This window comes from Electrophorus electricus, chromosome 26, assembly GCF_013358815.1.
Source record: "Electrophorus electricus isolate fEleEle1 chromosome 26, fEleEle1.pri, whole genome shotgun sequence".
NCBI classification, from domain to species: Eukaryota; Metazoa; Chordata; class Actinopteri; order Gymnotiformes; family Gymnotidae; genus Electrophorus; species Electrophorus electricus.
In genome coordinates, this window is record NC_049560.1 from 697,248 (window position 1) to 715,000 (window position 17,753).

The window sequence follows — 17,753 nt, forward strand, 5'->3', positions numbered from 1 at the left end:
GACGTCTAAAACGTACGGAACACCGGGGAGTTCGCAGCACCGGTGCCGTGAGCTCGTGTCTTTTGCGTGTAGCGTGTCTGTAGATGTCGCTGGATGTTTCTTGTTATACTCTCTTTTTTTGTTCTGCGCGTAATATTCGTAGGTTTATGTTTCATCGACAATTTTGAAAACACATGAGCACCAGATACGGAAACTCGCCGGACTGATAAGTAACCTAGGCTACCTCAAGACATCAGCACCAGCCGTACCTGGACAGGCGTGAACGCAGTGAAACGGTAAACACTTGCCGGTGTAACCGGTTCCATATTAAGACGGATCGTCAATTTGCTTCGGGAGTAAAGACACTGGATGCCTTAGTTTCCTTTCTAGGACTCCTTTAAATCGCACTCATATCACGCTGAGTTGCCCAGACAGTCTCCCTGACAATGGATCTTACACCGGTTACCCTCCTTGTCTGCCTAATCGCTGTGTGTCTGTCTGCGGATAACACAGGCGTAAAAGCCCGGAGCTGCGCGGATGTCCGTCAGTTCTACAGCGGCAAAGGGTTTACGTTAAATGGTGTTCCTCAGTCCGAGATATCAGGTAAGAATAAGAGACGATAGAAGTAATTTTCACTGGGTGGTCGTCTGAAGCAGTTCTCGCTATTCTTTAGCCACTAATTCCTTACTAATTCATACAGTTATTACGCCTTTGTATGGGACGGAGCTCCAAAGAGACCTCTTGACAGCCCACGTTTTGGTGATTTCTTTAAAACTAAAGTAGCGGATTGTTTTATACAGTGAATAAGATCACATATTTTTGATACATTATGATGGTACAGCTCAAGTTTAAGACGCATCTGTACCCCAATACAGGGGTCCCAAACAAAGGCTGCCCTGGCCGCACGGCGCGCCAGGGCACAATGCGCAAGCAATGATGTGATCTGAATTCTACACCCGACCTCTGTGCGCTTCACCACGGATTTCGTCATTGTTAATATCATGGCGTTTCCCCTTAATTTGGGATCAGGCCAAAAGGGACGTCTGAAAGATGCTGGAAACTGAGTAAGCCTTTGTTGGTAACGAGTTTTTACAGCCGATCCATCTTGCCCAAGAGAACGGCAGTAGGCTGGATCGATGTAGATCGTTCTTTTGTTATAAATCCCAGTCCCTCACCCTAGTGTGGAGCGCAAATATCCTTTTTTGTGTGTGTCTGTATCACACAAGCTTGTCAGGTAATAATTGCAAAATAAACAACAGCGCATAACGACTTCGTAATTACACATATTATGAGACATGCAGACATATGAAGTCGGCGCAATGGCAAGACACTTGTTATGGCAACCGCAGCGAGTCTCTTAAAATAGGTTTACTTTGGAAAAGTGTCCAAAAGAGCTTTGGCAGGTGGAGTACTGTCTGTGCCGTGGTGCCTGTCTGCTCTTGTCCTGCACCCTTTGGTTCAGACTTACTCCTAATTTTAAAATAACCATCAATCACAGTGACAAAGCATACATAAAAAACACTGAAGAGAGATCATAAAATGAGTACCTCCCCATTAACGTAAAATAGTTTCTAAAGCACTAAAACATAAACCATCTGCTTCCGCAGTGTATGGTTTGGAGCAGTGAGTCAGGTTGGTCCGTGTGTCTGATAAATCGAGATAAGTGATCTCAGATGCGCATGCTGTGCGTGTACACGCACACACACGTGCATGCTCGAACACAGTGCAAGCGTGACAATATCCAATGATCTGTTGAATCACAGTTTTAAGAAGCACTACCTTTAACTCTACCATTCAAGTTTAGCAGATCCCCTTTGTACCTAAATAAGCCATGAGGAAAAAACCTGAACACTCTTAATACAGTCCATGACCCTCACATAATTCAGTTTTATGTGCATGTGTACATACTTTCATATGCACATCCATTCGCACTCAGACATATTGGCAAGCTCGATAACTCTCAGCACTCTTTCTCCCTAATCCTACTGGTTATATAGTCGTCTGTGCTGGCATTCCCAGAGCTGGGGGGTGGGGGGTAGGAGGGTGGAGGAGGTGGGGGCCTGTTGGCAGGGTGGAGGTTTTCAAGGTGACTGCGTGCCGTTTCAATGACAGCTTGCTCAAAGAGGAGAGCTCCACGCTCAATGACAGCACGCGCTGCCCTCCTAAAATCATGCAAGGCCATCCTCATGTTTTATTCATTCGCTAAACAAGACACAAGCATCTGCAGGGAAAACACAAGTGCAGGGAAACACAGAAGTGTACAGATAATAGAAAGTTCAAAGTTCAAAGTTTATTTGTCGCGTACATAGTCACACATGGTATAACTGGCAGTGAAATGAAGACCCCCCCCCCATGCCTGCTGTGTGCTTTATGCAAATTACAGTTTACTAGCTTGTGTGATTGGCTGTTGTACTGTGGCAGTCCCTGCTGCTGTAGACTCATAGTGGTTTATATTATCATATTATCATATGTGCCACATTAGGCATGTACTTATTGAAAAGCAGACTGGGAATATAAATGATTCTTATGCAGCACTAAAAAAATGAGACAGAAAACCTCTGCAGGGGTTGAGGTGTGCTGCCTGAAAGATGTGCTGTCCAGAGTCTTAGATTGAGGTCTACAGAATCACATACAACTGAGCCACACACCCCTGTGTTAGATCTGAGGTCTGTATCTGTGGTCTAGAGCTGAGGTCTGTAGCTGTGGTCTAGAGATGAGGTCTGTATCTGTGGTCTAGAGCTGAGGTCTAGAGCTGAGGTCTGTATCTGTGGTCTAGAGATGAGGTCTGTATCTATGGTCTAGAGCTGAGGTCTAGAGCTGAGGTCTAGAGCTGAGGTCTGTATCTGTGGTCTAGAGATGAGGTTTGTATTTGTGGTCTACAGCTGAGGTCCGTATCTGTGGTCTAGAGCTGAAGTCTAGAGCTGAGGTGGTCTAGAGATGAGGTTTGTATTTGTGGTCTACAGCTGAGGTCCGTATCTGTGGTCTAGAGCTGAAGTCTAGAGCTGAGGTCTGTATCTGTGGTCTAGAGATGAGGTTTGTATTTGTGGTCTACAGCTGAGGTCCGTATCTGTGGTCTAGAGCTGAAGTCTAGAGCTGAAGTCTAGAGCTGAGGTCTGTATCTGTGGTCTAGAGCTGAAGTCTAGAGCTGAGGTCTAGAGCTGAGGTCTGTATCTGTGGTCTAGAGCTGAAGTCTAGAGCTGAAGTCTAGAGCTGAGGTCTGTATCTGTGGTCTAGAGCTGAAGTCTAGAGCTGAGGTCTAGGACAGGGTTTTCAAATGCTTGTTCTGGGCTTCCCCTGCACTGTTTTCCTGCTCTGACACCCTTATTTTATAAAGTCCTCATGAAGGGCATAGTATTAGCGAGGCCCCATTTCCTAAAAGCACTGCAGCGTAAAGATCACCTTAAACGAGAGAGAAAGTGTGTAGTGTGACACACACTCGTATTTAACGGTGACCTTTGTGCTGCGATGCTTTTGGGAACATGGCCAGGATGAGTTGACGCAGATGTGTTGCGAGCCAGCACTGCACTCTAACATGAGTTGCAAGGACCAGGATGCTGGTGAGAGATGATTTCCAGACATGGCCCTCAGTGCCACTTAGCACATAAAACAGAAACAGCGCTGCCTCTGTGAGCTGGGTGAGAATGGTGGGAAAGCAGGTGTTGCGTTTTTAAATGGCAACGCTGCCACTGCTTTGCTGCCTGTGAAATCCTTGTGTCATGAGTCATATCATCACTTTTTTGGGGGGGGGGAGGGGGTGACCAAATGGATTAAAGGGGTCCAAGAAATAGTTTGGCTTTATAGCTATGCCTTAAAGGTGTTTAGGGAAACATAGGTGACGAGCAGTGTTTAAAGGTCAGAGGGAAACTGGAGATGAGCTGCCGTGTATGAAATTACTGGATCGACTAAGGTGTCGGCCATCGTTAAGCGAAGAAGCCCCATATTGTTCAGTACGAGACTCGGTGACACTTTTAGCCCTGCAGTCACTCTAAACAAAGACAAGTGGAGAATGTATGTATGTGCATGGATGTGCGTGTGTGTGTGTGTGTGTGTGTGTGTGTGTGTGTGTGTGTGTGTGTGTGTGTGTGTGTGTATGTGCATGGATGTGCGTGTGTGTGTGTGTATGTGCATGGATGTGCGTGTGTGTGTGTGTGTGTGTGTGTGTGTTTGTGTTAAGCTCTGTGAAGATGAAACTTTCTTCCTATGTTTGATGTGGGTGTGCACATGCATGTGTGTACTTGTGAAAAAGTAAGAGGGAAAGAGACATTCACACTTGCTTTGTGAACCGTACTGAGATCTCCTAGTCCTGTGTAGCATGTGCTTTGCCCTGCGCTGTGTATATAGTGCACACCCATATAGAAGGCACACCCAGCCAGCCAGCCACACACTCTTCTTCTACTTATGTAAGCCTTATGCTGATCCCAACCACATGCACCTCTGTTTAGGAACTGTAAAATAACCTCAACTTACTCAGCAAATATTTGGTTATTAAATGTTGTATAAAATACATTTTAATGACTAACTGTCCTCAGTTGTGAAATGCTGATGTACTCATTTTCAGCCAAAATATGGTATAATTAAAGTCCTAATTAATAACACATGTTAAGCAGACAGCCAATAAATACTATTTATGGGCTATTTATTCCTTTATTTAACTTGCAGAGCAGAAACTACTCTGAACAGCATTCAGTGAAAACTTCCCATGACACTAACACCTGTAACCCATTAAAAACTACTGACAGTTGAACCCAGGCTGACTGATTTAGTCTCTCTGGACTAGGTCCTAGTGATTTGTGAGGAGCCTCTCTATCCACCGACTCATTTTTTTGTCTTCTATGTACTTACACACACACACACACACACACACACACACACACACACACACACACACACACACACACACACACACACACACACACACACACACACACACACACACACACACACACACACACACGTGTCCCCTTGCCTACACGTGTAGCTCGACATTGTGAATGCTGTCGAGAATTAAGAAGTACATGAACAAACATATAGACACACCTGCTTTCGTTCAACTCCGCACACGCGGTGAGTATAACGATACTGTTAAAATAATCGTGCATTACACCTGCTTACAATGCAACGCGGGAGCTTTTAACTGACATCCAATGGTAATTGCTGCTACATTTGTAATCAGTCCGCTGCAGCTCACGACAAGTGTTCATCACGTCACACTGAGCGCCTGCTAACCGAAATTCTGTGAATAATTCACAGCAGCGCCTGGCGTTCCTCCAGCCACTTTGCTCTGTCAATATTAATTGCGCTTTTTCCGCCAGCTAGTTCTCTGCCGGCGAGACGCTGGCCAAGGCGAAGACAGTGAATTATGAAGATGGAGGCGCGATCATTAACGTTGTCAAGACGTGGCGGCACCTCTGTAGTCGACAAGCTTGAAGAGTCGGAGAGTCGATCCAGTTTCTTCAGTTTTTGCCCGATGTTGCACAATAGTAGACCGTTTTCTGTTCCTCCCGTGCAAACACATTTAGACATGCATGCAAATACAAATCATCTGTAATGACTGGTTGACAAAAAGACCTTTGTCTTTAATGATACATCTTTAATGTGTCATTATTTGGTATTATGCATTTGGTTTAGGCCCAGGTTTTGGACTATGAGAAGTCAGGTATTCTTTGATGTGTTTTATTTTTGTGTGAGTAACAATGTGCAAGCTCTTTCTCTGAGTAATCATACTCTGGTATATTTTATTTTCAACTCAATAATGGATAAATCTACATTACAAATACCCAACCTGAAGTCCTAAGTATTGTTGGCTATGAAAGCATAAATCCTGTTAGACATAACTTCAGTCGTTCAAAACATTCCACTGCAAATTCATGCAAATGGGCGGTCTTGAACTCAGCAGCCTCAGTTTTATCCTGTCTCTGTGCACAGCTCTAGCACACCTTGCTCAACACAGGGGTGTCAAACTCCTTCGTGAACTTGTTAAGGTATGAGCACTTGTTGTCCGAGACTGAGAGGCAGAGGAGTTGCCTGTTGGACCACAAGGCTGCACAGAGCCTGCTGTGTCCCGATACGCCGTCATACTGCGATCATGTGAACGAGACTCCCAGCAGGAGTTCATCCTTCTCTGACTCTCTTAGTCGCTTAAACAGCTCAGGAATGAGTGGATTATCTGCACCTAACAGGCCCTCGTTAACCTGTGCCATGCCCTCAGATCCTCAAGAAAAGGGACTGTCAGAATGCCTGCAGTGAAAGTGTACAGTGTGTCCTTATCCCCAACGTTTCCAGTACTAAACCATTTTTCTCCCAAATTTATGTCAATTCCCACCCACCAACCAGCTAATCTCTCGTCATAAAACGATTACCAACCGTGAAGGACTCATTACGCCAAGCAGCAAATCTTTTCAAACTGCTGTCCATGCTGCGACAGAAGCCAAGCATACTTGGAGGATTGCATTAACTGCCCTTGTCAGCAAGCATGAATGCACAGCCATCCATGATTGGCTAGTGTCACAGTGATGGACAGGGGGCAAAGTAATGCTATCCCTCCCTAGGTGGTAGTTCGAGCCTAATGTGTAGTGTTTGCTGTAGGTAATTATAGCCAATAAATAGCGGCTAAATGTGGAGAGTCAGAACTTCAGTATGGGGATCTCACTCGCTAATCTGCTGTCTCCCCTTTGGGTAAATTAGTATATGGAAATTCTGGTTTTTTGTCACATCCTTTGTGTTAGTGAAGTACATTGCGGTTAACAAGTCACACACTCCCTTTCAGTCTCAGATTTCAGATATCTGGTTTCATGAGCGTACATGAACAGCTCTGTCATATCTGCTTGCTAGACACAGAGATTGTGTGAGTTTCCAAGTCAGTTATTGGTTAAGCATTCATGGCTCATCTTCAGGGGGAAAAAAACCAAAACAAAACTGTAGGATTATTTTCTTTCTTGCTGGAATGGTTAATGATCGGGGTCATTAGCTGTTCTATTTGCATCTAATCCTACAGTCCAGTACAGGAGGAAAGAGGTCAAACAAGGTCACTGAAAAGCCGTTACTTTAAGTGTGAGGTCTCAAGCTTGCTGAGCGGAACTGCGTTCAAGTCTGACGGATTGGTCCCTTGAGGAGGCTCAGGGGAGAACTGGAAGGAATTGTCATTTACAAAGGATAAGATTCTGTCTAAGATGCTGTCTAAGAGTAAGAGCTGATGGACTATATACAGGTGGACCATGGTATAGCTCTGGAGAATCTCTGACATCAGACAAATTAACGGCTGGCGTGCAGGACAGTGACAGACTTTGCTTTCTAACTTCAGCTGTTCCAGGACCAGACACTATACCTTAAAACACATGCATCACACACACGCATACTGTCGTTCAAAACACATACATCAGTACACAGCATGTCTAACCCTGTGCACTTGCATGAAAAACCCACCTTCAGTCCTTTCTTTTTTACAGGTATAGAGCGTGTAGTGGCGTGGGGTAAATATTTAATCATCTGTGAATTATTTGAAAGTTCCGTTTCCCCTTGTCTCCCCAAGTAGGAGACAGTTGTGTATCCACTTGTGATTTGCAAGCATACATGATCTCCCAGTTCATTAGCAAAACCAGCAGATTAGTAGCTCATTAGCCTTATTTCACTGTAATAGACTGATTTGCTTGGTAATGAGGACACTACAGAGTCTTTACAGAGTTATTACTGTTGTTTTCTTCCAGATTTAGGAGGAAGGTCCTTTTCTAACACACAAACACTCCACGTCCACTGGCAGGGACAGTTGGAGCCAGACTAACACCATGCATGACAGATTAGCTAGTTTTACATCTGCAAATACTGTAAATGTAATCTGGGGTCTTGTAATCCAGATTTAAGGAGCACCAAGCAGGGCAATTTGAACAAGGTTTTAATAAATTGTGTCTGTGTGCTCAACAGATGACTGTGTGTGTGTGTGTGTGTGTGAATGTGTAATAGAAGGAGTGTTTGTCTCAGAAAGGTCTGTGCAAAGGGTATGCAAGGTAAGATGTTCTAGGCAAAGAAACTTCTCTAAATCCTTCCTTGGTTCATCAACAATCATGCATGCCAAAAACACCAACGAGGAGTGTGCTGTTGAGTTCGGTCTTTGTTTACTTTGGCCTGCCGAAGAGTTTCAGTGCTGCAATCATAATGTGAATTTCTCCGCGGCAGTACTGCATTCTTTCCACCACTGTGTTCGCGGCACCTCTGGCTGACGTCACAGTGCCGACAATGTCCTTCACACTCGTGGTTCTTTTAGCACAGTCGTGAGCAGAAAATGGTAGGCGTTCACCTGACCATTAACACCTGCGATGTGTGATTGATGCAGTGGTCAGTGCGTCACCGAGGCGGTGACAGGTAATCATCCTCCTTTACTTTTTTAAACCACTGAGTAAGCAAATCCAGTCTCTCTGTGCTTCTCCTGTGAGTTCAAGGCCTGGGGTTTTGCCTCACAGCTGCCAAGACTCTGCTCTCTCTTATTATCAGTGGGCGACGCCAGGCCACGGACACCCCCCATCTCCCCTAACATACACGCCCACAGCGTCTTCCATAGCAACATCTGTATGTACAGATGTATGTAAGGCCGAATATTTAGAAGGCAACAGTAGCTAAAGGACCGGCTAAAAATATTTGACTCTGGATCTCAAAGAGGCATCAAAGTAAGTAGTCCTTGTGGTCTGGTGTTTTCTGCAGTTAAACCACACACACACACACACACACGCACGCACGCACGCACGCACGCACGCACGCACGCACACACACACACACACACACACACACACACACACACACACATACACAGACACACAGAGCTGAGTCTGAATAGTGGAGTAGTGTTATATTTTTAGTCCTGTATAAACCTAGAAACATTCAAATCAAAGTGCTGGTTTGCTTTCCTGGGCATAGATTGACATTAGCAACGATGCAAGACATTGATATTTGAACACATTAATTTTAGAGTTTGGAAATCGGGCCAGATCTAAACATAAACAGCAATGAAGAGCAATTATTGGGGTCCAAGCACTTCTTACTACTAAGGCAACAAGAGCACACACATTCAGATTACTTCAACAATTCTGATTGGCAGAGGCAGCCAACTTCATTTGTGCAGGTTCTTTTGGTATCATCTACAAATTTAAAAAAACAAACAAAGAAAAGGCCTAGATGGTACGGGCATTTTGTTATATTTAACAGTTATAATGACGTTGTTACTTCAGTGACAGTGTTAGTGCAGTTTGGTAATGATCACAATTAGTTTTAATCAGAATATCAAGGCCAAAGCAACTCTATTTATTTACCAAGACTGCATCTGTCCTTCTTGAGTCATAATTGGACTTGTTCAGAAAATACTGCATTCTTATGCTCAAAGGGGAGTAGGTAGTGCATGAATTAGAGCAGCCAGTAAGTCTAATAAAAAACCTTTTATGTCCATAAAATCATTTCAATTGGCCTGCTGCTTTTAAATTGCCTGCTCACTGTATGTGTGTATGAAGTGTTTCAAGTAGAAGAAGAAATGTTGATTGTCATATTGTTTACAAACCTCAACAACAAACATCTGCGTAGTACATATTCAGTGGTGTATTGCCATAAGCAAACATTGTTCTTGCAGTTGGCAGTCATGGCAGTGGTTTTTTTACAATTATTACCATTATTTTTATATACATTTCCTCCCAAGGTTTGCCATTTTCAGTAACTAACTAAGCCTACCAGCAGTGGGAAGCCCAGCATGTGCTTAATCCAGGACACATATAGCCAACCACCACCTCTTCTCAAACTGCCACCAGAACATCACTGGATGGCTCAGCACACGTAGAGTAGGGCACCAACCACCTACACTGGCAAGTAGACACTTGGATGGGTTAGCAGCAAGTTGAAAGATGGACAGGGGTGTGGGTGGAGGTAGACCTCAACTCACCCGGAGAAGAAGGCCAATTATGTACTCTTGGTCTCCCAGCCAGAGGCAGCTCTAGCTATGACTAGGAACTGAACCAGCAGTCACCCAGTGATAGTGCTGGCACCATGGAGCCATGTACTATTCTAGAACCAATCCTGCAAAGAAATGGCACATGTCCTCTGTTGGACAAGGAATTTGCTTTCTGATATGGTTTCAAAGTCTATCAAATATACTGACATAAAAGTCAACCTAACTGCCATAAGAAACAGAATTGCATATTTTACTCTGCACATTGTACTGCTTATACATGCATGTAGGAACAGCAAGAGAGGAATTGAGGTCATTCTCTTTGGAAGCGAAACCCTCTCATACACAGGGCTGGTGTTACTGCTTTCATTGCAGGATCAGAGCAGCTCATTACGTGTCCCTGTTAGAACCTCGATGTTTCTCATTCCCCGGGTCCCTCCCTGCCTCCCCACGGCTATAAAGCTGAATAAATGCATATGCTAGCAGGCCATGTGCATGCTAAACCACGCACAGGCTCGGGCTATTTTAACTTAAGACATATCACCAAACCTCAGGCACACACGCGCGCACGCACACATGCACACACACGCACACACACACACACACACACACACACACACACACACACACACACACACACACACACACACGCAAACAAGCACACACAGACAGCGTAAAACTGTAGCACGCAATCTCATTCGCAAGACAGCATGAAGCAGTGTGAATAAAAATGCTAGAATAACTCGTTCATTTTGCGAATTAAAGGTCTTGCTTTAGAGAACAGCCTCCGTAATCAGTCAGAAGGGGCTTTGTGGACGTTTTACAGGGCATGTCGGCTCACTCCGATGCCATCTCTCACGCGCATAAAGCAACTGGCCACCAATTCCCTTTACAGAGACTTCAGAGGAACATTAGGTCAGAGGTTGGGGTTTGGAGCACGAGACAGCAGAACATCGGAGACGCCAGTGCCTCTGGGCTGGAACGATGGCGCAGGGTGCTGATGTGGGCATGGGAGATGGGCCAGGGACAGAGTGGCAGAGAGACACAAGAATAGATAGAGAGAGACAAACATAGAGACACAACGGTAGAGAGAGAGAGCTGCTGGGGTAACAGAACGGTTGAAGGAAAGGTCACTATGAAAAAGGGGCAAAATGGAGGTTGGCATATCTGATGCCGGAGAGACTCAGTCTGTTAGCTGGGTGCTACTGGGTATTTAAAAATAAACCCTCTTTGGTGAAAAGGGTCGCAATGTTGGCTTTCCTTCTCTTTTCTCTCTCTAATTCCATCATTCCAAGTCTTTCCTTCACTAACCTCATTTTCCACATTATCCTGGTTGAGTGTGTCCCACATGAGGTAGGTTGATAGAAGTCAGATGGGGATTATCGCGATATTGTAATGAATTCATTACCTTGGACTTTAGACTGTTAACTGAGACCAGTCTTTTCATGTAATGGCATAGCACAGCAACCCTCTTCTGAAGAGCAAGGAAAGATTTAGAGAATAGCTTTGAAGGAGGAGGCAGGCCCTATCAATCAGTGGACCGTGCAGAGAATCTCCAGTTCACACAATTCAGTTTTAGCTGTTTTCTCTACATTGATTTTGTTGAACTGACTATTAAACGAGCAATGAAATGAACTGAATCAAATGTTCTAGCTCTACAACTTCCATTAAATACCCCAGACTTTTTTTTGTCTTAAACCAAACTCAAGATTCGATTGTACTTTTTAAGAAAACATACTGGGCTAAAGGCAAGGGTGCCATAGCAAACGCACTCTGTCCCTCGGTGGAAAACGGGTGCTAGGTGTGAGAGGAAGATGCTCAGGGATTTATGAGTCCTGCTGGGCTCGCCTTCAGAGTGTCGCACACCTGCTCACTCGTGCGGTGACAAAAACAAAGCCCGGGGCAGCTAAAGTTGGGAAAGGGAAAATGAAGGCAGATTCACACTGGAATGTCAGGGGGCTTTGAAGGAGAGCTCTGAGCGGCATCCCTGGTGAGAGCTTTGCTTGTTTTAGTCTGAAGTCGTTTCTGACTGAAGTGTGCACAGATGTGTCGTCAGAAGTCGGTCCAGATAACGCGAGCGTCTTTATGCCCATCTAGTCAACACTAGGAATGTATTCACTCCTTGAGCCAGCTCCTCTGTTTTTCGACGATCCATACCAGTAATTAAAGCAGAATTCCACCCAGTTTTTTAAAAAATATATTCATTACCTTCCTTCTTTTTTCCCCCTCTTTATACTTTAAGTCATAAAACTCCACCACATCCTCAGTCATAAGCCATAGACCGCATCAGGCGAATCAGGGAAGAATCGATTTTATGTTAGGTTGGCATTCCTTAACTCCCGTGATCATACGCTAGTCCCCAGATTCCTGCCCGTGAGTGCTCCGTCTTCATGCCCCCAGAGGAGCCACAGCCGCGCCCCTCCATACTGGCCCCTCTCTCTGATTGGTCTGTTCCCCTGCTGTGGTCACGCCCGCGTGGCCTTGGCCGACTGCTGCTTACAGAGCAGAGAGCGAGTCAGCTGATGGTGCGTTCTTTCTTGTGTCGTGCTGTCCGTCTGTCCTGGTGACAAACAGTCTGTCTTAAAGGCTTTTTTCTTGCAGCAGACAGGTGATTTTTTTCCTATTAATCAGTCTGTGATGTGGTGAGTCTGCCTGGCTGGCAGCTGCATCGTTCCCAAATGCACACATGGGACCTGATAAATGGGGTGAGACTGACAGCACGCCATGAGAAGGACCACATCGCCCTGATTCATACTCTCACTCAACACATCATCGCCACACCTCACACATTCCACGCAAGACAGACACTTGATGATTCGGTTTGCTGTCTTTTGCTTTTTGTCTCTCTCTTACTCTCTCTCTTACTCTCTCTCTCGCTCACTCCCTCTCTCACTCAATCTTAGCGCTCCAATCCACATCCGGTGAGATCAAGTGCTTGTGTTTTTGCCAAAGAATATGTATGTATGTGAGAAGTGAGAGAGAGAGAGAGAGAGAGAGAGAGAGAGAGAGAGAAAGAGAGGGAGAGAGAGAGAGAGAGGGAGAGAGAGAGAAAGAGAGAGAGAGGGGAGAGAGAGAGAGAGAGAGAGTGGGAGAGAGAGAAAGAGAGAGAGGGGGAGAGAGAGAGAAAGAGAGAGAGAGAGAGCAGCTTCGTCTGCCGGCTCTCGCCTGGTCTCCCGTCAGTAGGTATTGATATGCAGGCCACACTGCCGTGTTGCTTGTGGACTGAAATGAGAAAGCGCTGCCTGAGCCGAGTGGGATGAGTTGTTTTAATGAGATTGTGGCCTGTTTAGCAGCACTGGAGCAGGCCGCTGAATATGAGCTCGTGCTCTGCTTATTGGTTTATGCCTGCCTGTGCACTCACTAATGTGCTCAGCATTCACGTGCACCGTGTCAGCGCAAACAGATCACATCGGGCATGGAGAGGGACATAAAGGAAACAAAAGCTTGCCATAAGAGGTTTGTAGTCATGGCGATTCTTTTACAAGCGCAGTTGCATTGCTTTTATAGGTGCGTTTGACTTGATATGGTTTTTTCTGGGCTCCCATGTTAAGGGCTATCGCGAGCTGGGTGCTGTTAAACGCTCCCGTATTTAAAAGGTCCCGTATTAGGATTTTAGGCCATCCCGGTTATTTCACAATGAAACGGTTCGCCGACAATGAAATGCATGCACTCTGGGTATAAACGGCCCTGTAGGAGTCCTCTAAATGCGTCTCTGAGCACTTAGCAGGAGTTGTATTCAGGCCAGGTGGACAGTCCCTGGGCTGGTCATAAAGCTTTTTTTTTTCTTCCCCAGTCTGCTACCTCAGTGTATAAATAAACCGCGGCACACCACGTCTTCTCACTATGCTGTCTGAGGTGATAAGAAAGACATGGCGGCGAGTAGCCTGTGTGTCTGCCCTCTGCAGGCCCTGCTATGGGTCGGGCTTTAGGCGGGAAGCTTGTGCGTCAAATGTCAGGCAGCTCCAGAGAGACTCCCGCTGTCAACAAGACCTCGCTGACCTGCTGCAGAATGTGTGCATGTGGTCGGGGTCTGTGTGTGTGTGGGCGTTGCAGAGAGGGAGAGACAGAGAGAGAGAGAGAGAGAGAGAGAGAGAGAGGATTTGTAGTATGACAGATATCTGTATGCGATAGCTCCTCTGCTGGCAATTAATGTGCCTAGCCTTGGGAATCAGTATGTAAATAGTTTTTATGCATATGCATGCGTAAGCATATGTGCATATATTTATGATTGATCTGACAGCTCTGATTTCCCAGCTAGGAAAACATCATATGTTGAGGTCAGGAGGGTTATAAATGCACTGTAAACCCCCCCCCCCCCCCCCCCCCCCCCCCCCCCCCCCCCCCCCCCCCCCCCCCCCCCCCCCCCCCCCCCCCCCCCCCCCCCCCCCCATTGTTACTCTCCATGACACATGTAGCTAGTCACTGAATGACGCACCACTGTAGGACACCTGTATGCACCCACAGCCTGTATAGCCTTTGTGACCTAACCGGAGCCCACGATTGGCTAACATCACACTGCATCAACCAGAATAGAAGGACCTCGTGAGCCATCATACCCAGTGAGTGCTCCTGGGTGGGTGGATGCCACAGACATCTTCACGCTCACTGATATTATTGTCAGCTGAAGTCAATATATAAATGCCGTACTTTAATTGTTCTATATTGTTCTATATTGTCCTATAACTGTACAATATGTTCTGTTGTTTTATTCTTCACCCGTCATGCTCATTTGTACAAAACTGTAATTTACAGAATTTTTTTTGGTGTGCTTATTACTATAAAACAATACTCTAGGAGCAACTGTAACAGTAGTTGTAGATTTATTTATGTCCACCTACCCGGTGTGTACTCTGAGTTTGTCTTGCGTGTACTCTGCTGGAACACCCTAATTTCCCTTTGGGATTAATAAAGTGTTCTGTTATCTTATACAACATTATGACTGTTATGACTGTGGCAATAAATTGTCCTGCGCTCCAGTGCTGAGTAACTCGTGCATCCTACTGCTCTCCGGGCAGGTGAGCACCTGCGCGTATGCCCACAGGGCTACACCTGCTGCACCAGCGCCATGGAAGAGACACTCTCCAACCTGAGCCGCCGTGAGCTGGAGGGTCTGGTGCGTGAGGCGGGCCGCTCTGTCCAGGCCTCCCTCAACGCCCAGTACAGAAGCTTTGACAGTGAGTAGGACCCACACCTGCACTCATACACACACACGGACTCTGGGACCCATTCTGCTTTGGTTTGGACTCAATTTGAGTTTTTAAAAAAACAAAAAAATGCACGCATAGAATTGCGAAATTACAGACAGCAAGGGGCAGAGGTGATCTGAGCGTGGCCCTGACCCAGAAGGGTCCTGTCCAGTCTCCATGCTGTCATCAGTGTTTCCCATTTAAAATCGTCTGGTTTTGGTTTGCATTTTTAAAAGCTTGGCACATGGATCTGTGAACAGTAGGAGCGGGGGTGGGGTGAGTTGGTGGGGGTCGACGTGCTCCCTCCTGGTTCATGTCAGAGTTAAAGGGAGAAGGTGATGTTTTTGCTCTCTCCCGCCCGTTACCTGTTACCAGCCTTTACAAAGGGGTTTCATCGTCTTCTCCGACAGTCTCATTAAAAGACAATAAACCATGACAGACTGTATCCAGCAGCAATGATAAGAAACCCAGCAGGAGACTTTGTTCTAAGTATCTTTCACATTGCGTGATGTCGTTTTCTGAATAATAAGATGCACATGGCGCCAAATCATTGTGTGGGTGATTTTCTGCATTGACCGAGGCAGTGTTCAAGGTAGAGACGGGTTTTTATTAAGCATTCAGACTGCTCCACTTCAACATTGTGTCCGAAGCACCCTGGTCCCACTGATGACCAAGGACGGAAGGATATCATTCCCGCGATATCGTTTTCATTTCATTTTTCAAATCTGTTTTGGCCTAAATAGCCAGTCGACTTAGTTGCTCACTGACGCCTTCGTTTGTCTGTCCCAAAGCAAAGCGTCAGATTCCTCTACTCCTCGAAACGGGGGCTCGCAGAGGCAGAAAGCAAGTTTTCGCTTTTATCTTTCCAAAGGGAGCCCAGCTGCTGTGATTTGACGCTGCTAAGAAATTTTTTTAAGTATGCGCTCACGGCTCCTCCTGGGACGGAGCCTGAGCCACAGGACAAAGCTGGAATACTTCCACATGCTTTTCATGCGCTCCCAAGACACACACACATGTTTATCACGCCATTTTCAATACTCCCCTGCCATCATGAGCCAGTGAGAGCTCGCGCTTTGAAATATTCATAAAAGCAGTGCCAGTCAGAAAATACAGTATTATATGTCTGATGAAAAATTCCAACAATGCTCTTGAGGGAAAAGACACATGACTTGGGGGTGGATCCTTTTTCAAAGGTCACCGAATGACCCCTAAAATGATCTGATGCCTCCAGGGATGAGATTAGCTGCATTTCAAGTGAGCTTGTTGAGCTGTTAACTTAATTTCAGTACAATACATTGAAACGTCACGTAGAGGTGTGCGGCAAATTAAATGAACGGCTGATGATTTTGATTTGACAGAATCTCAGTGTCACTCAATTAAATCCCCCTGGACCCGGCGGTCCTCTGTGGACACTGTATAACTCCTCCATTCTTCTCGACAGCGTATTTTCTGGAGCTTCTGAACGGATCCGAGCGCTGGCTGGAAGAAGCATTCGTCAAAGCCTTGGGGACGTTGTACGGTCCCAACGCGGGCATCCTCCGCGAGCTCTACGCCGAGTTGCGGCGCTACTACCGCGGCGCGGCGCTGAACCTGGACGAGGCGCTGGACGAGTTCTGGACGCGACTGCTGGAGCGCCTCCTCAAGGCCTCCGAGCCGGCAGTCGCCGCGTCCCTCGTCTCCGACGAGTTCCTCGAGTGCGCGTCCAAGCAGACGGAGACGCTGCGTCCCTTCGGCGACGCCCCGCGCGACCTCAAGAGCAGGCTGGCGCGGGTGTTCGTCGCCGCGCGCGCCTTCGTGCAGGGCCTGAACGTGGCAGGAGAAGTCGTGAGGAAGGTGTCTCAGGTAGAGTGGGCAACGTTTTAAAATTGAAACATTTTACAAGGTAGAACATTATGATCTAAGTAGTCTAATAATCCAGAGAGCCCATCTATTTTGTAACTGTGTGGATGAGGTTAATGGAGAAGCCCATCATTAAGATTTAATGGGTGCACTGGGATTTCTTAGCCTAAGCATGGCAACAGCAGTAGTTTTTTTCTGTCCTGATGCTCTTTACCAATTGAAGCCGATGCTCCATTTAAAGAGCATAATATCTGTCACAAGAAGCATAACCGCCGCTTCCCCGAGTTCTCCGGAGCAAAAAGACAGCGAGAAAATCCAGTAACTGCCACTTGCTCTTCTATCGGAGGTGGGGCTTAAGTCCATCTTGACGAATGAAAATATGGCGCAGAGCGACAGCTTGTCCCTGCGCATGGAGAGACGGGAAGAGCCGCCAGCTTTCCAGTCTCTGGAGAGTCCCTGATCGAGGACATATCGGCTCAGAAATCAGCACAGAATATCACCTTGCTTGTAGTAATGTATTAAGCCTACTTTCAGAGGCCTACACAAAAGCCCTATGATTAGCATTTAACTGGTTTCTATAGTAATGGGTGTGCAGTATGATTATTCAACATGTGCTGTGCAAAGCAGCTTTACAGAAGTAATGTCTGGCCCCTAATGTGCGAGTTAAGGTAACAGTGGCAGGAGAAAAAAACCAAAACAAGCTCCCTGAGCGCAAGAGGAAGAAACCTTGAGAGGAAACGAGGCTCAGAGAGGTTCAGTCCTCCTCTGATAGACACCACATGGCAAAACAATAACAATTAATTAATGAACTTTCTTTTGCTCTTAACCTT

At 46.1% G+C, this 17,753-nt stretch overlaps 1 protein-coding gene across 1 annotated transcript in view; it reads left to right on the forward strand.

Moving 5' to 3' along the window:
* The window catches only part of gpc1a (glypican 1a), a 23,817-nt gene continuing 6,064 nt past the window's right edge, over positions 1-17,753 (forward strand). Inside the window, exons 1-3 of the mRNA XM_027005504.2 lie at positions 1-582; positions 14,914-15,072; positions 16,526-16,926. Coding sequence (XP_026861305.2) covers positions 426-582; positions 14,914-15,072; positions 16,526-16,926 — 717 coding nt within the window. The 5' untranslated portion in view covers positions 1-425. The remainder of the gene's footprint in view (positions 583-14,913; positions 15,073-16,525; positions 16,927-17,753) is intronic.